The sequence below is a fragment of the Phasianus colchicus genome, chromosome 4, assembly GCF_987193195.1.
Source record: "Phasianus colchicus chromosome 4, bPhaCol1.hap1.1, whole genome shotgun sequence".
In the NCBI taxonomy this organism is placed as follows: Eukaryota; Metazoa; Chordata; class Aves; order Galliformes; family Phasianidae; genus Phasianus; species Phasianus colchicus.
In genome coordinates, this window is record NC_143439.1 from 58,245,347 (window position 1) to 58,267,119 (window position 21,773).

The following is a 21,773-nucleotide window of genomic DNA, read 5'->3' on the forward strand; positions in this document are numbered from 1 at the left end:
AATAGCTGTGTCCCATCAACAAGGCAGGCCTAGTTGCATTAGGATGCTCTGAGATAGACGCAAACACTACTACGGTTTTCTCTTGGTGCTCAGTTAAATATTGCCTCTGTCCTAACGGCGTTTTTCGAAATCTGCAAGCAATGTCATCACTAGAACTCCTTCATTAAAATAAAAGCACTGTCCTTGACTGTCAAGCAGCTACTTCTCATGCAACAGTGACCCCAGTTTGACAGAAGACCACAACGCACACAGGTCAAACATGTAAGCGAGATTTTAAGCCAAATTTCACTGTTGTCTTAAAGGTAAAATTTAGTTCGTTATGCAACTAGCCGTCTGTATATTACACCTTCTCCATTTTGACTTTACTTAGATTGGATTTCTAAAGCATTAGGCATCCTTACATATTTTTGTACGTATTTGCCGTGGGTTTCACATTTGGTGACTGGTTAGCAGTGTGCTGGCCATCTTTGGTTTGTAGAGGAAATCTCAACCATGAACAATCAAGGGGGTTGAAAAGAACTGGTTAAATGCTAGCTTCGTACTCAAACTCGAATCTACGCTACAACACGCCACATTAATTAGAAGCACACGTCACAAAATTGCACAGGGATTACAATATTACATCCAGTCTGCATAAAATTGAATTCCACTACTGACCAGGTCACAAAATGGCTGCACTTCTAGTCTAAAACTAATTTGCATATTGTACACATGTAGGACATCTTTTTACTTCAGTCACAATAATGCATGCAAGTTTGTTTTTTGTAACAAATTTTGTAAATTTGCTCATGCTACCTAGTTTCAAGAGAGCCTTTTTTGAACATCTGCAATAACTCACCTCTTGTTAATTAATAGTTCTAGTGCATGCATATGGTTTATACAGGTAAGTAAACATGCAATTTTTTCACATTCTAAAACTATGGCAGTTTAAGCCATATTGTGCTGCCTGCATTTAATCTGTAATGCAGTGTGTCTTAAACGTTTCAATCCCGTATTAATAGGTGGCATTACACATAACACCTATATAGCAGCAAAGCTAATACAGCTTGTGATTAAAAATGTTTAAAAATAGCTAATAAATCAGATTATCTTGAGGTATTATTTCTTGCAAGTCAAAATGGAGAGCAAAAAATCAACCCTAATTTTTAGTTTATGTATACACTGAAAATAGCAACAACAATAAAAATAAGCTTTTTGTAGCAGACATATTCCATCTTCACTATTTTGCTACCTTTGGTAAATTACTGGGGCAGATCTTGAAGTTAAAAACCCATGTTTAGAAATAAGTGCACGCTTCACCCACTAAATATAGCAGCAGACTGTGTGCCCCTACGCAAAAACATTCTCATATCTAGTTTTAACTTTACATATAAAAATAACTTGGAGAAAATACAAAAAAACATTTTATTTTAACATGAAAATATCACAAAAATTAGTAAGCCTGAGATGTAGGGTTTTGGTGAAAAACAAGAGGCTTGTAGTGTTTTGGCTGCTGATAAAGATGCATGTATTGATAGCTGGGGTGAAAAGCAGAAGAATGCACTTATTTCTTCTGCATGTCAGTATCTTCAAACACAGTAAGCCACATGCACCCTTCTTTCCTTATGTAGATGCTGGTTCACCATGTTTAATTCCAGCGGAAGTGGATCTGACGTGGGCGGTCAGCCCCCTCCTTTACCAATGGCTTATGGAATTCACGTCCTGCACGGGAGTGGATATTTGCCCAACAAAACTCACAGTAATACTGCAGGCAAGTGACATTGGCACAGAAGAAAGGAGCAAACTTTCCACCACATCGTGCGCCCTGGCATTCGTCACACATCTGGTCATCCAACACATATGGCTTTACCTCCACCTGTTGGAGTGAGACACAAAGAATTCCAGTTAACACACCTATTATTCTCACTGAAAAGATACATGAGTGTGTTCAGGTTTTCTCTCTTCCGGAAAAAAAAAGAGTAGTCTGACATCAGGTATGTTTACGTCTCTACCCAATTCACTGCTTTTTATTACTGTTTACCATTTACCAGTTCCCGATATATCCATACAAAAAGCTAAACAATTCAACACAGATCTTCAAAGTGCATTAAATACGTAACTAATGGCTACATCAGAACCCCCAGTTAACTTACTCTGGAAAGATACCCTTGGCAAATGATAAAGCCAAACTATGTGTAGAAAATAAACCACTGGTCCCAAAGCTCTCTGAAGAAATCTCACCAGCTCCCAAATACACCCCAACACAATACCCAGTTTTGTACTCCTTAGCAAATTACACACTTACAAGAATGTAACCATTTATACCTGAGCAAGAAGTCTCTGCATGTACTACCTTCCTTTGCCAATTAGAAGCACTTTCTGCAGGCTTGATTACTTCTTAACTCCCGTGACTTCACTCCAAATTTCTAAAATACCACCAAATTAGGAGAGTTTCTGATCTGGGTCACATATTACTTTCCTTTATTTAATTTCTTTTTATTTTTTAGCTTTGAGTTGCACAGGAATTTGTGTTCAATATGATCCTGAATGTATTTTTAAAAGATCGTTCTGCAAATCTACAGCCTGCTAGAAACACCTGTGTTACACAGCTTCTTTCTCCCAAACTGCTCTGACTGCCAGAGTGGAAAAGTGGCAGGATTCCAGTGGTACATTTGCACAATGTCTCTGCATCACTGAACTGTTACAGACTGCACTCAGACAGGAAGAAGAACTTCACAATAAAGCACAAAATGAATTGACACCATCATTAAGGAATGCATTGTTGTCTTCCTTTCCTTATTTTTTTTTTTTAAGACAGTATTTTCAAACTTTTGTTGTCAAAAACAATTATTCCGATTTATCCTATAACTCAAGTTTTTTTTTTTCCTGATATTTACTGCTACTTGAGAAGAATCCTACACACAGACTGACCTCATGTACCACACTCAAACGGAGTATGTTTGGAATACTAAGATCTCCAGAATGAAATGAAATTTTTGCATGTTATTTCCAGAGCTACAAAATTAAAGCCAGGCTGTATGTGGCTCTGTGCAGCCTGGTCTGGTGGCTGGCAACCCTGCACACAGCAGGGGGGTCAAAACTAGATGATCTTTGAGGTCTTTCTCAACCCAGGCCATTCTACAATTCTATAAAGCTACCAAACACCCAATGGTTTGCAAACAAAACAAAACAAAACAAAACAAAACAAAACAAAAAGTATTGATTTTCTTAGCTTCAGAAAATGCATACTTGAGTGGTCAGACACACATACATTTGAAACACAGCATGCTTCTTTCTTCCAACAGTGTACATTCAGTATGAGCTCCACTGATTTCTTCCCTGCAACGACCTGCATCAGCACAAGTTACACTTGGGCTTTCCAATAAACAGCAACTTTATGCAGTAATTCTGTTTGTGGTCCAACATTACTGAAAGCATGAAATACCATACTTCCAAGCTTTGGTACGTTGATGCACCAAGATAAGTATTAAGGAGATTACAAACGTTATTAGATAAACATTTTAGGGAACTGAAGTATCACATGAAGTGGATGGAGACTGCTGGCATATGAAAGTTAACAACATTTTAAAGAATTTTTGGAGATGGAACTCATCAAATGAGTTTCAAAGAAATGTTTGGAACTGATCTGTCTTATATGATGGAATAGCATGAAGAGCACTTTGCAGAAGAAAAACATCTGCTGGAGAAACTAAACATATCCCTATCAAAAGAACTAAAGAAAGCTCCAGAGGTAAGGAAGAAGTTAAGGTCACAGACAGTGTCTGTAAAGCCACAATGACACCAAATTTTCCTATTAAGATAGGAAAAGATATATGTTAAAAATGCCATAAATACTTTCAACAGCAGTTCAGACGGATAAAGTGGAGAACAGCAAACTTTAACCGTGAAAGTAAAAGACACAGAACTTGTTATGAAAATATGTGAAAAGACAGCACACCTACAGAAACTGGCTATAACTGGCAACAGAAAGACTAGTAAGATGAAGCACAGAACAGTCTCTAAGACTGTACAAAAATGTGTAATGAATTGCTAAATAGGCCAGCATGTATTTGTATCTCAGATGAAGGCAGTACCTGAAGTACAACTGTCCTCCACATGTATAAAATCAGCATTTATATTAATGTAAATGACTCGGTTGTGTACTTATGTTTTACTATATAAATAATAACAGGACTGAACACACGATTTAAATATAGAGAAAGTTATTAAAAAAAATGAGATTAAAAACCTCTGGCACATGAACAGAACAGATCATAAACCCTCTCCATCATGATAAGCTTAAAAGACAAATTTATTAAAAATATTTAGATTTGGCATCACCGTGTTTTGGAAGTAGAGCACCACAGGAGCAGCAGATGTTTTTGAAGAAATCAGACCCAAGGAAGCTAACAGACATGCCCAAGAAGAAATCATTTAACTGCTATCTGTGTAAATTAAGTCTCATGGATATCACTCAAACACTGTGCTTCTGAGCTTTGGTATTTATGGCAGACTGTGCTGATTTTTTTTTTCTGTCCATGCTCCAAGAGGTCTGCAGCAGATGCCCACTGTTTCATTGGAATTTCACTCTCCATATTTCTTTAAGTTTTTCAGAGTTCCACAATATAAAAAAAAAAAAAGTTCAATTACCTCTGCAAAGAGTAAGCACTGTCAGTTCAGAAGCCTGCTCAGCATCCAAATGGCCCTTGAGATTTCCTGTGAGCTATCATCACAGGCATTTTTCCTGTTATGTAACTAGAGGGAAGTCAGAACTTCTAGCCAAAGTCAGCTGCAAGTTACAGGAACAGCAATGTCACCAGCAAAATGTAGCTGTAAGGACTGTATGTGAAGACTAGTTCACCACCCACATTCATTCCCACTTGTCTCCTGGAGAAGACCCTGGAGATTTCAGCTCCCCACGCAATTGGTATCTGAGAGACACGTAAACCTGTATTGCTTTGTCTATTTGAAAGGAGAGAAGCACCTGCTATGGCCTTCAGTTAACTGTACCAATTTCTTTCTGCAATGTCTTTGACCTGTAGAGGAGATTGGACCTTGAACTACTTACTCGTTTCTCCTCTAAGACATTAAAAAAAGAACCCATAACAAAAACCAACCCAGAGCACCTATTAATAACAGTATCTGCATCTACAACTCTTGACATCAGAACTAGTCAACTTCAAACTGTTCTAATTTAAGTCAGTTTTCTTTGCTACTCTCATACTTCTAATTGAGAGCAATGAAGTAGACTTGTCTTCTGAAAAGTTAGCTTTGCTTTAGCTAGCAAAAATCATCTACAGCAACCAGAAAGGTACACTGGTAAATACACAGAATCAGATTCTCTCTGAATGGAAAGGATGAGTTAAGGTTAAGTATGGTTGGTTTTCCAAAGCACTGACAGCCATGGTTGAAGTTAAAGGCAGAGGAAAATTAGACCTATTCTGAAACCAATACATAACAGAGTTTCCCATGAATGACAGAGGAATTATTACAATATTTGCTTTCATTAGAACAAGGGTGAAAAAAATTTCAACAAAACCAGGAATTCCAGAATGGAAAGAACATATGGTCTAACATATGCCCAAGGAACAAACTGCTGCTTTGTGGAATGCTCCTTGTTTCAGGGGCATTCACAGTTTAACTCCTGGAACCTGTAGAGCTAGAGAAATATCAGAAGAAATGTCAGAGCTGGCACAAAAGCGGATCAGAACACAAAGTTATGCATCCTAAGAACTTGTGTTATAAATCACTGCTCCCACATATGTAAAAAAACCCACCCAAATAAACTCATTCTGTGTGACTTACTCGTTTATCTATATCGCCATGCTGAAGTTGAACAAACCGAGCACTGATGGCAGCAATGTAACTCTGCTGATTGGAAAAAGCAACACGTCCAGCACCTTTTGGGTATTTCAGCTCAGGGTCAGTATCAATTCCTGCGTAACAAACTCCACCATACAGACGGTCCATGATCATTGCCAATTCCACTATTAGGAAACAAAACAATGTTCACTTGAACTGTTCTCACTGTACAAACTCAAAAAATCCAGAAAAGTTAATTTTAATAATTAATTCTCCAACAACTTATGTAACTGTAATAAAAAAAAAATAAATCACAACACGTAGAATTAAGTTGTGAAATAGTCAACATACACATCTTTCACACTGTAGCCACATACACCCAGGGAACAATGGAGCTGCAAGTCCTTGCAGTCCTTAGTAACCTGGAACTGAAATTCAAGGGCAGTTTTCCATAAGGGATAATAGATGACTTTTTGGGCAGGATGGAATGCAAGCTGCGTAGAATCCACATGCCCCAAATTCCTTGGTACATGTTCTCTGTCTGTACAATTGCTCCATGTCCGACTTGAATTTCAAGATGTAGTTAGCATCTTTTCACCAGGCATGCAGAGCTTGATCATCTCTACAGTATGGCACTATATAGAAACTCAAGTTCATAGAATCAATAATCTCCAATTTCACAATAAATATTTTAGCAAACCTCTAGTAGTATTTTATACTGAATTCAATTTAGCAATTCACTGAGGTGGAATATATCTTTTTCAAAACAAATATCCACTGCCTGAAGACATAAAGGTGTCAGCAGACATTGATTTTCAATAGTTGTCTGAAAAGCGTGATCAAGTTTTACTGCTTTTTTGAAGGCATGATTCTTATTTCACAGTGCCATAGAAGTTTCATTTTCACACATGCAGAAGATTTTAAAGCGAAGTATTAGACTGTATACATTAAATTTATCACAGACCCTTAGCAAAGTAATCTGGAGTATCAGGCCAGAATTTGGAGAAAATTAACCTGCAGTTGGAATGCTCATTTACAAAGTATTACAGAGTAATGCAGTCAAACATCATCTTAAAAATAAAATAACAAAAAAGCTTGATTGTTGTATGTCCAAGATAGAAGAGTTTTATATGCTGTATACCCCAAATTTGTTCTATCACTTCCTGTTTCTCCTGTGTCTTCCACATGAAAGCTCACCTTAGTGTAATGATATAATTTAGTACAAACAGTGGAAGACTAATGAAGTCCTGAGACTTTCTAAGAGAAATCTGGATTTGAAATGCTGTACATAATGCTTCCCATCAACTCACTTACTAGAAGGGCACTGTAAAACATTGTAAAATGCTACTGCAGTCTATCTCATAAAGCAGACTGTCCTGGTTGCAGATCAACCATTTTACAGCTACAGAAACATTGAAATTTTCCTCCATGCATTCCAAGAAGAGCTGAGAAAGTGTCCTGCAATCTCATATACCACTGTATCATACAGACTGTGGTAGCTGTCTGAATTTCTCCCCATTTTCCTCTAATCATACTTACTACCTGCATTTCTCCTCATCCATGTTGTCCACAGTAACTGCAACCAGTCAGCAATAGAAAAGTAGCTAATGTGCAGTAACAATACAAAAAGAGCTCCACTCATGGAGCAAAGAAGAGGCCATAGCATTATTTTGAAAACAAGAAACAGCAGTTTTACTAGTCAGATGAAAGTACTTTCTACAGCTTTAGGCGCTGTAATAGTTTTCAGCGTATCTCAGAGGTGAACAGTGATTTGTGATCTACCAAAAGCAGAAGGCGGCAATTACCAGAGAAACATAAGAATAGATGAGTATTTTTTTCAAGCAGCAAGCTGGCTGCACTGATTAGCAGAGCTTTAAACTAGATTTGATGAGGGAAGACTATGTACTTCCAAGTGACAGAGAAAGGTTGTTGAACAGTGTCATTTTAAGAAGCAGCAGTGAAAAACCTCAGCTTCCTCCCAAAGGAATTTGGGATGGCTCCTCTAAGAAGGTAATGCAACCCACTGCATAGCTGTAGCATCTCTATACCAATACATGAAGCATGGGAAATAAACAGGAGCTGGAAGCCATGTCATAATTGGAAGATTATGCTCTGACTGATATCAGAAATGTTGTGGGATGAACTGCACACCAGAAACAATGCAATTGAGCTTTTTGAAAGAGATAGACAGGGCAGGATGGGCAGAGGAGTTGCCCTCTATGGTAAGAAGTGGACAGATTAAGAAAAGCTGCCTTTAAGAAACAGTGATGATCAGGCTGAGAAGTTGTGGATTAAAATTAGGGATCAGACGAATGAAGGACATCTGGTGGCCGGGGTCTTCTGCAGGCTGCCTGATCAAGGGGAACCTGCTGACAAAGCCTTTTTGCTTCATCTACAAGGTCTGTCACACTCACAGGCTCTCATCAAAAACCCAACTGTGTAACCTACTCATGGAAACCTGCTTTAGCAGGGGAGGGACTAGATGATCCCCAAAGGTCCCTTCCCAATCCCTAAGATTTGCAGCCAGATGGTTGTAGTCAATTGCTCTATATCTAGGTGGAGGCTGGTGATGAGTGGTTTACCCACAGTGTCCACCCTGGGACCAGTGCTCTTCAACACCTGTATCCATGACCTAGACAGTGGACACTTGCACCCCCAGTAAGTGACACTAAGTTAAGTGGTGCAGTTGATACAACAGACGGAAGGGATGCCATCCAAAAGAGACTTGGACATGCTTGAAGAGTGGGCCCAAGTGAACTGAATTAGGTTCAACAAGACCACATGCAAGGTGCTGCACCTTGGCTGGGGCAATCCAATCTCATGGGAGATCTCTTTGTAGCCTTCCTGTACTTAAAAAGTTTATAAACTGGAGCGAGACCAGTTTTGCATGGTCTGATAGTGACAGGACTAGGGGAAACAACTTTAAACTAAGGGGGGATTCGGGTTAGATGTTAGGAAGAAATTCTTTACCCAGAAGGTGGTGAGGCACTGGAACGGGCTGTCCAGACAGCCCATGGATGTGCCATCTCTGCAGGTGTTCCAAGGCAAACTTGGATGGGGCCAATAGCAACTTGATCACGTGGAAGGCAATCTTGTCCAGGGCAGGAGAGATGGAGCTAGCTGATCCTTAAGATTGCTTCCAACTTCATGATTCATATGATTCTATGAACACCTACAACTATCCATACATATCTGTATACAATTATGCACGATTAAAATGATTTCTAATAATCTCCCACTTTTAAAGAGAGACATAATTTATACTCACCAGCTCTTAATGGTCTAGGGACTCCTCCAACAAAAATTGTTTTTCGAGGATCAAGCGGCTGGGAACCATCCATCACAAAGTCACTATCACTTAGATTCCAGGGACGGATCTGAACCTATTAAAAAGGGGAAGAAAATGACATGCTAGTTTCAGTTTTGCTGCATTCTAAAAATATACTTATCAGCCCATATAATCCAACAATAGTCATAACCCTATTAGCTTTGCGTGTCTTGATGTTCCTTTTTAATCCTATTAATTCAAACCTCAATGGTTTTAAAATCATCTGATTGTTCCAGATGTTGAGAGCTGCCAATGGTAGTTTGCTGTTGATTATTTTCATCATCATCATTTTAAATGCAGCTTTAGACAGATGGCAGCTATAGCCTGCAGGCCATCTACTGTTTACTTACTGGCTTGTCCTTGATAGTAGGACTGGAAACACATAGATAGAGCTTTCCATCTTCTTCAATACAGGCATCAATCAGTGCCTGGACAGAACTCTCTTCTTGGAATAGGAGGAATGCATAACCTAGAGTGAAGAAGAAAATAAAACAGTTAATTTTTTTATACTTATATTTACTTTTCTTTAGTTGTCTTCTCCATACAAATGTGTTTACTTGAAATGTAGAAGAAAGTCAAATCAACTCTTTGTTATTAGTCATGTTCTCCATCTGTGTGCTAATTTGCTGTGATCAATACAACTGTGGGCAAATACTTCTATCCTTAGGAAAAAAAAAAGAAAACACACCAAAGAGACTAATAATCAAATGAAAGCGAACATGTCTGCTCTATCATATATTATAAGTACAGACTGAGCACAACTCAGAGGTAGCTGCAGACATTATACAATGAAAATCCAACTTGGCACAGAGGACTAATCTCTGTTCTAGAGATTAGATCAAAGTACTTTGTTACATAAGTGACCCAGCAAGCCTCCCAAACACTATAAAAATAGGAATCAAAAGGCTTACTTAATGCTACAGTAAAAACACTCAGACAAGCAAGGAACCTCACACAATAGAATGCTGTAATGGTTACCATATGATATATACAGAACTTGTTACTGCACAGGTACCCCATACCACAATTTGGATGTATTCTAAAGCAGACTGTAAAAGGACATAAATCCCCATTTCTTCCTCACATTACTAGCAAGTGTAGAATATTCACATAAAGTGAAAAAATAAGGGCTGAAGCACCTGCTCTAGAGCGAGGTTGGCAAGAGGGAATATGACTGCTTCACCAAGCCTTTTGGAAATGATACTGCTTTTTGGAGAGGTACTACTCACTCACTGGCAATCCCATACTGCAAACAGCGTAGGTCATCAAAGCATTAACAGAATAGGGAGCATGTCAAAGAGCATTAAAGAATCAATGTTTTAAGATAAACATAAGATCAGAGAACCAAATGCAAATGATTTTAGATCCATGGGAGCAAAAGCAGGATTTAAATAAAAAGCTGTAAAGGCCTACGCTGTTTTTCCTAATAACTTGTACCTGATCTCATATCCCTCATACCATGGTCCTGTCACAGCTCCCTTCAAAGGACACAACTGTGCATATTCTACTTTCATGTAAATCTTACTCAGTTTATTAAAAAAGTCTGTAGGGAATCTTTGAGCTGTGGCTAAGGCATTTCCTGGTGAAATCCAATGTTATTAAAAAATACTGTTCAGAAATGAAAATTCTGTTCAAATTAAACTTAATTAGTAATTACTTAGACTCAAAAGCCCTGTTTAAGGAGGGATATCTTTCAGTATTTACTTTACAATTTAAAATTCACATATAAGCCATGTAAAACACAATGAACCAGGGCATGTGCAGACTAGCACGGATAAGTCAGACTAGAACCACATAACTGCCTTCACCTGCACAGAAGCCAGGTGCATACACTGCAGTTTGAATGGAGATCTCAGTACAAGAATGGCAGGAGTGCAAAAACCTGATTACTCGAGGTGAGGGCTAAATGGATGACATACAAACAACCACAGCCAGAATTATGTAAAACAATTTGCTGGAAGCTAATATTTCATCAATTTTTATCCTAACGCAAATCAATGTCACTGGCATATGGCTCCTGACACATAAATAGAATCAGTGTCCCCAGATCATCTATGACCTGTATGTCTGCAGCTATTAATATGCTTAGCAGGAGCCTTTTGAAGAAATAGACAATTCCAATAGGAACTAGATGAGGGAACAATTAGGATTTTTATCTACCACAATCTAAAATAAAAAGAAGGAGAGCAAAATCAGAATTATATACTACCATTGCCTTCTCAACATTATCTGAAGAACTTAACTCGTCTGCGCTCATCCCATTTAATTTTAAGCAACAGAGAGGCATGTGTCATGAACTTAGTTGTACTTTTGAAAGCATGGAAAATCTGAGGTTAGCAAATCCATCTGGCTGAAGTTTTGCTCCATAGCTCTAGTGCTTCAGTGACTTTAAAGGTATTTTAGTTTGCTCCCCAAGCCTAGTCTGGAAGAAAATAACTAGCTCTCTTGGTGAAGAAATGCAGCTGTAGAAGATAATATGCTTCAGATCCAACATCTTGCAGACATGGCCAATCCCTTCCCACAGTCTGAATACAATCCTTTACTTGCTTTGCATTACGATACATATCCTTGCACAAACCAATTATACATTAGCCAAACTTCTACAAAGAACACCACAGTTACACAGGGATCCAGGCTTTGTATTCATTAAGCAGAAGAGAAGTTACAGTCTTAGATACTCAATTTAGATACAAATTTGGGCTTTTCCTCCTCCAGCTACCAGATGCCAACAACTATGTGCACAAACTTAATTCTCATCCCTTTCTGCTTTCTTAAGATATGTCTCTATTGGATTATCTTTATCCTCTATAATTCATGAACTATTGTGGACTTTTATTGACTGCAAAGGTAGTTAGTTAGCTGCTGTTGGTAACTGCACATAGGTGCGATGAGAAGGATTTTATAATGATACCAAACTACAATTACTATGTATAATAGAAAGTATATGTAGGAACTGTGAAACATGGCAGGGAGGTATTGTGAAGAGCACTTTATTGTACCACAGAACTGTTTAATTCTCTAGTTTCTTGTTTTTCTTGTGTACCACATCTGTCATGTAACCTTAAAAGTTTCGTACCCAACAGCAGTGCAAGTCTGTTCACAACGGAAAAGAAAAGCTGCTCTAATAGGATTCTCTGAAGGAAGCTGCTTCATACCTTTGGGTCATACGTACACTGGCAGTAGCAGGTCACGATCAGATATTGCTTGCCAAAAGGCAACCCAAGCTTGTACGGTTTCCATAAGTGAAAAATGTTAGATGGAACAGTCTTATAAAAATTTATTGTTCATGTGTACCAGCATTTATGCCTTCTGTGGAGGATAAAGTTTAGGTAACCCCTGCTAGTGTTTAATTGTTGACTAAATTACTCTGCATTATACTGCAATGGTTATAAATACTGCTGTTTCCAGAGGAAACTGGTGAGGGTGACTTTGATAATATCATTCCCACAAAATTATCTCAAAGAAAATCTTTCTGGAATATCATAACTGACAATAAAACTACATTCCTTGATATCTAAAAATGCTGCGCTGGTTATAATTATTGTCACTTTGAGTACAAACAAGAGTTCAAGAATCTTTTATATACAAAACTAAATATATATATATATATATATAAAAAACTAAATGAAACTGTTCTAAGAATCCAAGCAAAAAAAAAAAACAACAAAACAATCAAAAACCTATATATAGAATCAGTGCTTTCATTTTTTTTTTATTTACTACACTGAAAAGGTGGCTAATACGAATTTCTGGCTAGGCATTCTTTCTTTATTCCACAGTATGGAACTTCACAAAAGGAGAAAAGAAACTTAATGCATAGTTCCATGTAGAAATCTGAAAGTAGCTGTAAGTTCTATTTGACTCCAATTAACTTCTATCACCAGTGACTTAGAAGAGGGGTGAAGAAAATCGGTATAAGCCAGCATGGATGGTCTGTATCAGCTGGCAGAGCTGCATTTTCTTTTATGGTTGGGTCCCCTACTGTTCTAACAGTCTTCCATACAAGAGAGCTAAAAAAACCCAAACAAGCGTAAACTACTGACAATGGATCTACAGTTGATAATGGGAATAATTCACATTTGGGAAGGATACGTAAATCTTTAAATCAGTCACCTTTTATCGAGAATCAACTCCAAATTACTCTTCAAGTGAGAATGTACAAGCTGAAACAACTGCAATGTAGATATTAACTAAGGCACTTTTGAATGAGAGGGAAATGGTGCAGGATTCACCTTGAGTCCCAAGCAAACCCTATTTCCAATATTTCTATAGTGACTGGGTTTAAGCTCCGTGGTCAGCAGAGATCTAGTTAATGTTGCCAGTGGTGTCTGGGCAGTTACTTGGCTGACAAGCATGACACAGAGATGCCTTGCACGACTCACCCTCTGCAGTACTTTGCCTAACCTTCAGCTGCTGTTCCAGTGGTGTGGGACTTCAGTAGGTACCGTACTACGTTTGCCATCCCTGGGTAAATCTTGATATTCTTGGTTTGGATAAATGAATCAAGCACAATGAGCTTACATTACAGTGACCTGAATAGCCCTTTGTACTCCAGTGACTATTGGCAAGATTCCCATTAATTAAAGGAAGCTTAGATGCTAATAGCACATGAAGACACCTACAGTTATTTGCCTGAATCCAGAGTTCAGTCCGACCCAAGGAGCTCGAATGAGCTGGTAACAAGTTCACCAATGGACCTAGGGTTTTGCTCCTTGAACTAGAAACAGAACGTTTTCAACATGATTTTTTCAATCAGTTGTAAATTAGCAGTTAATAATCTTGAATAAATGAAGCTACTGCATGACCACTGGGACAGAAAGAAAAAGAAATACGCAGATAATTAGAAAAAGCTGGAGATACTGTCTTGTTTAAACAGATTATCCTCTGTTTTATACAGACTATAAATAGTACAGAACATACAAACAACTGGTCCTCCTTTGAAAGGCTCTTTGCATCAGCATATCCTCACCTCACCATTTCTTTGTGAGCTTTATTATCATGGAAATGGAGTTCTCACCTCAGCAGTCGCTTTGAACATGTGTGCCAACTAACTAATAACAGGAGTTATGATAAGCAGTGACAAGATAGAAAGGAAGGAATTCCCCATTACAGCTGGCAGATCACTTACTGACTGTACTTTGATCTCAAAAGAATAATTCTTTTTCTGCTTCATAACTGAGTTTCCTTCTAAGATTAGTGTGAAGTGTTTAAAATTCCTGCTATCTTCAGGCCTCATTTTGTGGTGAACCAATACAAAATGTAATTAGCAAATAAAAGGCAGTTGGTGTTTCTCAGGAGGCAGTCAGCCTTGACAGATCAGTATTTCTTCAAGTAAGGAAATACTTCTTATGAACTCGGCCTTCCCTCAGGACTATCTGTAAGCAGAGAGCCTGGAAGGAAGCACAGCCTGGAAAACTGAACACAAGTATTAAGGCAGTAACAAGAGATTAAAAAAAAAAAAAAAAAAAGACACCAAACAAGCAACAAAACAGGCTGTATGTCTTCAACATGCTGAAGACTAATGTATAGAACAGCCCAAAAATGGATAACTCCAAGATGTCTTTGGAAGTAATACTATTTCAAGCCTCTAACAAGACTGGACAAAAACAGATACTAAATTAGTTCCATGCAAAGTAGTAAACTAGATAGCAAAGATTAGAAATTAAAAATAAAATGAACTCTTTGTGCTATTATATCGTGCTTATATTGGTAATTATCAGTCAATCTCAAAACTTTCTTTGTATTTAGGCAATGTTTAGCAGTTTTAGGTATCTTATTAAACACATATACACTGTTCCTGCCTGCACAAATGCGTAACACTGAAATATATTAAGATAAATTTCATAGCCTATAGTAAAGTAATCATATATCTTATCTGGAGCAGTGAAAGAACCAGATTACATGTAAACACAGAAGTATTCAGCAGTTAATAGTAAATTATATTTCCAGACTATTTACAAATAGAAACCTACACTGTATTTTAAATGTGTGAGACTATTCCAGGCTACTGTCACATTATAAAACAATGATGAATACTGTAGTAAACAGTTTGACTATAAAGTGTTATTAAAGTTCATATAAAGATCAGTTAACCAACTTAACACTTGGCATCTAAGTGTTTCCCAAATTAATTAAATCAACAGACTGGAGTTCTTTTACCTACATTCTCTGCTTTCAATACAGACTTATTATTACTATTATTTTCACTATGGTACTTACAAGTTTTCCAACTGCAAAGTCTCAAAATACATACTTAAGATATTTACATTCTGAGCCAGGACTGTCTATGGAGAAATTAACGCCAGAACTCATTTCTTCCAGTGAAGAATGTTTTAGACCTTCCCTCTTCTACATATTCAATACAGACTCTGAGTTGAGCCTCTCCCTCAAACAGCTCCTCCAGAATTTCTCTTGGTAAATTGTAAGCAAAGATGCACTCCTTAGGATAATTAAATTTAGTTAAGACACTGAGATTTTTATTAGGCTGACAATCAAAAAAGTAAAAGTCTCTTTGGCTTGATTTCCATACAGTATTCATAAATACTATTCAAATACTTTCAACTCCTTTACCTGCTCTTTAGATGGCTACCTGAGGTAACATGCCTGTTTTTAAAATGGCACAGTCAGTCAGATAAATAACTGAGAACAGGTAAATAAAGGCAGTATGCCTGTAATTGTCACTTCCAGGGAAGGAAAGAATTGCTGCATTCTCTACAAAATGAATAACCTCTGGATCATATTTTTGTGTTTATTTTATACATATTAAATACATACAATTTCACATGCACAGACATAAGCTACATAGTTTACCTAAATGTAAAAATTTAGTCTAGATTCTGAATACCAAAGAGCAACACTAGAAATAGTTAAAAATCACTATTTAACCATATCTCAGAAAAGATAATTAGTGCCTCAATAGATGCTCATGTCTTAAAAATGGAATAAAGACAAAATTATTTTGATCATATACCCAAATAACATCCTTCTGAATCCTGTCTGCAATCCTCTACAAAAGAAACTGATTTAGCATTAAAAATTTGATCAAATTTTAGTTTCAGAAATCAGAAATGCCAATAATAGGTCTCTGAATTAATGACATGTACAGCTGTATAACACTGATCTAATAATTGGGAAATGAAATTATGGAAGATTCTTCAGAATTCCAGCACTGAACCAGGCAGAATACTACAACTCTCTGTATTTAATACTTGGTATGTAGAGCCTTGTCTGAACATGCACTGAAACTGCAGAATTAACTGTTCACAGGGATTTTAAATTATATCCTTTGGGAGAAGATGAGACAGTTTGCCCGAGTAAGATTGCACTCAGTGACAGGTCAAAACCTTCCAACTCTTACCTTTTGGTGGAAAATAGGACTTGCTTTCTGCTTTGTGAGGCCAATCTACTACCAAAGGCCCAAATCGTCTGAAGCTAGCAGTAATTTCATCTGAAAACAAATGTTACAGTTGAAATTAAAACAAATAAAAAAGTACTCAATGACAAAGTACTATCAAACAAAGGTCTTTGTTTATAGCAAAGTTTGATGTTTCATGGAAATAGAGGAGTGAAGTTTCCAAGTTTCCCAAACAAAAGCCATAAACAGATACCTCTTCCAAGTGTTAACATTTACACAAATGCTTCTGGTTATTTTATGCTTACGTTTGTTTTTTATTTTTTTATTTTTTCAATTACTCAGTAACAGGGGATTTCAGAAAGATATGGACAACTACAGGCATATAAGCAGGGAAGAAAGAAAGAAAATCCATCTCTGTGCATCTTTGTTTGGCATTTGTATTAAAAGGAACAATTCACATTTGAGTTAGATGCTGAAGCGTACAAAAGAAAAGCTGAGATATATTAAAATAAATCCCCTAGTACATTACAGGGGAGCATCATCATGAAGATGAAACCAAAGTATGGTCTTCCTATGTCTGAAAGATAATTAACCACAGGCAGCTTATTTAGTTTGCAAGTTATTCTAGGATTACACTGAACCTTGTAAAGGGACTTCTGTTTACATTACAAAACTAGCATGCAATTTACATTTATCTGCACAGGAGAAACCTAATATTAAACAGTACAATTAGTTCAAATCAGCACTATAATACAAGACTATTCCAACTGCATCACATAACAATCTGAGCTTCCATGGTGCATTCTGTATTCAGTGCATCACTCAGTGCTCTTCCACTTGACCTTCCTCTGCCTTGGTTTCTCTGTTTAGTAACAGGAACAATATTAACCTTTCTAAACCACTTTCGAGATTTTTAGGTAATGGTAAAATAGAATTTGAAATTCAATTACTATTAGTCATCTCCCATGAATAGATGATAAAGTAGGTTCATATAGAGGACAGTATGGAGGGCTAACACATATTAGAAAGGAATATGCATCCCCATATCAGGGAAAGATAAGCATAACCACAAATTCCAGGCATTGTATGAAACTCTTAAAAGCAGAATAAGAACTAAATCATTTAAAAATCAAAAGGAGAGGACATTACTTTGCTAGATGATTTATTTTCAGTACCTACCTTCATCAATATCTGGTGGAAGACCTCCAACAAATACTTTCCGAGAAAAACGCTCAATTCGTTCCCCATTCTGATGACCAGAATAGCAGGTAGGTGAATTTAAGACTCCAACTTGATCATTATGACCATCATCCAACAAACCATCATCTATCGGGAAGAGGGAAGAACGGCCTTAAAAAGAAAAAAAAAAAAAAAGTATTTATATATTAAAACAACTTCATGGCAGTACACTGTAATGCAATTTTAGAATGGGGAAAGGAAGAATAGCTGTCTGGAAAATAAACAAAAATATCAAGGTATTAGAAAAGTACACGTTAGCTAAAGAATAACCAAGGCAATGAGAAACGTATTAAAACCTCCAAAAGGAAATTCAAGACTGTAAACTGACATCTCTGTAAATGTAATACCTCATGCTATCTTGTATTGTAGTTACTCTGCTGCATCAAGCAGGAAAATAACAATTTGTTCTTAAATAAAGAATCTTGTTTATAAGAGATCATATTAAGGTCTGCTTAAGTGAATTTAATTAGCTTGCCTTTGGTTTGGCTTCAAGATAAAGGGATAGCTTCTATCACGCAAAAGACTACTGCATGTCTAAAAATTACACTTTAATTGACCAGACAGAAATGGAAAACAATATATACACAGTAGGACGTTTCAAATGGGTATGTTGCCTCTTTTCTTTTAGAATATTCTGATTCTGCTGATTTAGTTTCTATGAAAGCAGAAGATAATTTTAACAAGTGAGCATAGTGTAACACTTGAAAAACGAGTCACAATGCACTGGCACTCGCTTTCAATTTTACGACAGTTGTGAAGGGAAGCTTTTGGGTGGTTCCTAACATGGAGCAGTCTGCAGTGAGACTGCAGTTACTCTATGTGAGGACAAGGTAAGTCAGGTTTTTCAAGGGTTGTTGTTGCATGCCGCCTCTCCTTGGAACAAAAAATGTTCCAACTGAAAAGCTACTGCAACTGTGACAACCAAGATCACCATAGGACAGCTTTGCAATTGCAAAATAATCAAAACAGACCCATAGATGGCAAAGGAGATTCAAAACGTGTTGTTTCTGTCCCACTTTCACACACATAACCATTTTCCTGTTTGCAAATTTCAGAGAACTCCAAAGCAAAAGACCCTGACAGTCACACATCTTCAGTTATTCAAGCTTTCACTGCTTTAAGTCAGCAACAAAAATTAATCACAGTTTCAAGTTCAGAAGTTCAAAAAAAAAACCCAAAAAAACCAAAAACAAATAAACAACACTTTAGCGAGGCAAGATAAATATGCCAACATCAGCATTTATTCTGACATGCATTTCTGTCTCTTTCTCACTTTTTAAGCTATTACTGTTTATTGTTAAGTCATTTTGGAATTCAGCTGCTTTCCAAAAACAGAAAAACAGCAACCAAAAAAACAACCTAGTATACTTTTGGGAAGCAAGTTCATTTTCCACCTTAACTGACCAACTTCTTCCTAGTTCGTGCACTGCAAATCAGAAGCAGTAGGTTTGTGACAGTTGAGTCTGCAGTAACTTAGCTGCATTCTATGCTGCAGTCTAACTTTTACCCCATCTCAGAAAAACCTGCAGAAATTCTGTTGCAAAGCCTCATGGCCCTACGTTGATATCTGAATCCACTATAAAAATACAGTGCATCAGAAACACTAAAGGAAAACACAAATGTGCTAGAAATCAACTAAATGTAATTGTTAAGAGGATCATAAAACAGAAGCAGGACCACCGGACAGTACTGAGTAATAAAGAACAGTAACTACAAAGTCCTTATGGTGGCATTTCATGTTTGTGCCTGAAGTAGCAATCTGATAGAGTGGAATGCAGCAAACACGGTAAGACGTAGCAGGCTTTGTCGTTTTAGAAATGGTGATGTATGTGAAAATATGACTTGTGGGAAGCAAGTGATGGCATCTTCACTTGCCACCATAAGGATGCATTCATTTAGAACACAGATGACAGGAGCAGCAGAGGGCCTTTAGAAATGGAAGCAAGGAGCCTGTGTTGATGGGGCAGAAAAGTCAGAAAGCAATGGACAAACACAGCTGGAAGAAGCAGCTAGGAAGACTCTTCCTGTAAATGAACTATTTAGACAGAAGGAGTAGGATCATGCTATGACAACTCCAAAAAAGAGAAGACTGCAGCAGCTGTGTAATGTGGATGTGAGTTTCAGTTATGAAGACTAATAGCAATGGTCCGGTCTTATGTCTATGAAGGAATGGTAATATTTGGTTACCAATCAAGAAAAGAGGATTACAATATTTAAATGATGTAAAAATATGCCGACAATAATTTAATAAGTGCTGGTTAGACTGCTGCCAAGAAGCATTTAAGTTTTTTTTTTCTGAAACAAGCAAACAAAAACCACACACACAAGAAAGGATCAATATCTCTTCAGATGACCAAAGTTACGCTTTCATTTTTCTCTGAAATTATTTTAGATAACTCCATTTCTGACTTAAAGTATACCAAGTATTTAGGAAGAAAAATCCCTACTAAACAATAATCACCAGAGGGATTTATTCTTTTCACAGACCAGAGTTAAAATCTCGTGACAAGGAGAATCTAAGGCCTGGTTCCCATTACAAATTAAACCATGAGAAAGCGTTTGTGAAGCAGTATCAGTGAGATCAGTTTAACTTTAATGTGGGGAAAGGTTTCCCAAAAGCTGTGTAGCTCCTCAAAGAGCTAGGATGACAGTGAGGACAATGCATTTACACATTCAGAGCAATGCACTATTTGATTCCAAATACTTATTTCTTCCTTCTTTTCACTTTTAAATGCCTCTCATCTGAAGACAGTAAAAAGTAATTTCCCAGGCTTTCAAATCTCTCCCAAGGACTCTGAACTAAGGATAAGCTCTTTAAATACTTGTTTATTTTTGTTCTATGGCAGTGAAAAAAATTATATGGAATCTGACATAAATTGTCAGAACGCTATGGTGCTATTACAGGCATCGATCATGGTTCACGTAACTCCTCTCTAAAATGGGGCTAACAACCAACTTGTTATGAACACAGAGATCAAGACAGACAAATTCAGTGTATATTGTGAAGACTGAAAGTTATCAAAAATCTTGGTGCTTTTGCTGCACGTTTTCATAACAACCACAGGATACATTCTCATATAGTTGAATCAGTACTGTTTTTCTACAGTCAGTGCACATATGCTGATTTATACTACAAAGGATTGTCCATTCAATTTCTTACCAAGCTTATGAAATATTTTCAAGATTTACTCTACGCAATCACACAGAAGCAAATGAAGATTAGTTGGGACAATTAGCAAACCATATACTTTTAAGGGAGGCAAAAACTGCAAGCAGTTACCATTAGCATGAACAAAATTATGATTAGAGCTACAGTGTTTTAACTGATTAAGGGATTTGTAACTCAAAATTTAAGAAGAGATCAACGATCCAAACAATCCACCCCCCCTTCCCTCACACCCGCCAATTTCCCCATATTAAGGAAACATGCAGACAAGCATTTATAATAAAACATCTGGATTAATTAATCGTAAGGATCAGTAACAGCTCCATCAGAATTAATTGTACTGTAACAAACAGAAGTGAGTTACCTCGTCTTCGCCCATAACTCCTTGCTGCATGTAAACAAAGGACAAATTGTCAAATGTCAAACAACTCTGTCATGCCCACATATTAAAATATTTATCATACAAAAATCTATGTGGGTGAGTGAAAAATAAAAATCTGCATTGTGATTTGCCATTAGTAACTGCAGAAAAGACTGCAATAAATTAAAGTCTCACTTAAATATAATTCTGTTTCACTACCAAATTGATGTCAGAACTAGCTACGAGGATGATAGTTTAAAATACAGCAACGTTGCACAAACGTTAAGTATTCAGTGTGCCTTTATACTTGGTCTGAACTTCACGTTAATTACGGAAACATAAAATATGGTACATTTATAGTTAATCTCCACGAATGCAGTTAGTATCTTATACAAGTGTCTAAATAACACATAGGGTACTGAAACTGTAAAAAGGAATATACTGCTTTAAAAACCACGTAGCAAGCACTGCATTAATCACAGAAACATCCTGGTCCATGGAACAGTTTGTACAGTCCTTTCAGTGACAATGCAAATGCTATGGC

At 37.1% G+C, this 21,773-nt stretch overlaps 1 protein-coding gene across 3 annotated transcripts in view; it reads right to left on the reverse strand.

Annotated features, from left to right (window-relative positions):
• The window catches only part of CPEB2 (cytoplasmic polyadenylation element binding protein 2), a 51,377-nt gene that overhangs the window by 1,155 nt on the left and 28,449 nt on the right, over positions 1–21,773 (reverse strand). For all 3 annotated transcript variants that reach the window (XM_031588391.2, XM_090139659.1, XM_090139660.1), the window contains exons 5-10: positions 17,643–17,813; positions 16,467–16,556; positions 9,460–9,578; positions 9,050–9,164; positions 5,785–5,966; positions 1–1,855 (exon numbers count right to left, since the gene is read on the reverse strand). The exon at positions 1–1,855 is cut by the window's left edge and continues 1,155 nt beyond it. In XM_031588391.2, the coding sequence (XP_031444251.1) occupies positions 1,628–1,855; positions 5,785–5,966; positions 9,050–9,164; positions 9,460–9,578; positions 16,467–16,556; positions 17,643–17,813 (905 nt within the window). In that variant the 3' untranslated portion in view covers positions 1–1,627. The remainder of the gene's footprint in view (positions 1,856–5,784; positions 5,967–9,049; positions 9,165–9,459; positions 9,579–16,466; positions 16,557–17,642; positions 17,814–21,773) is intronic.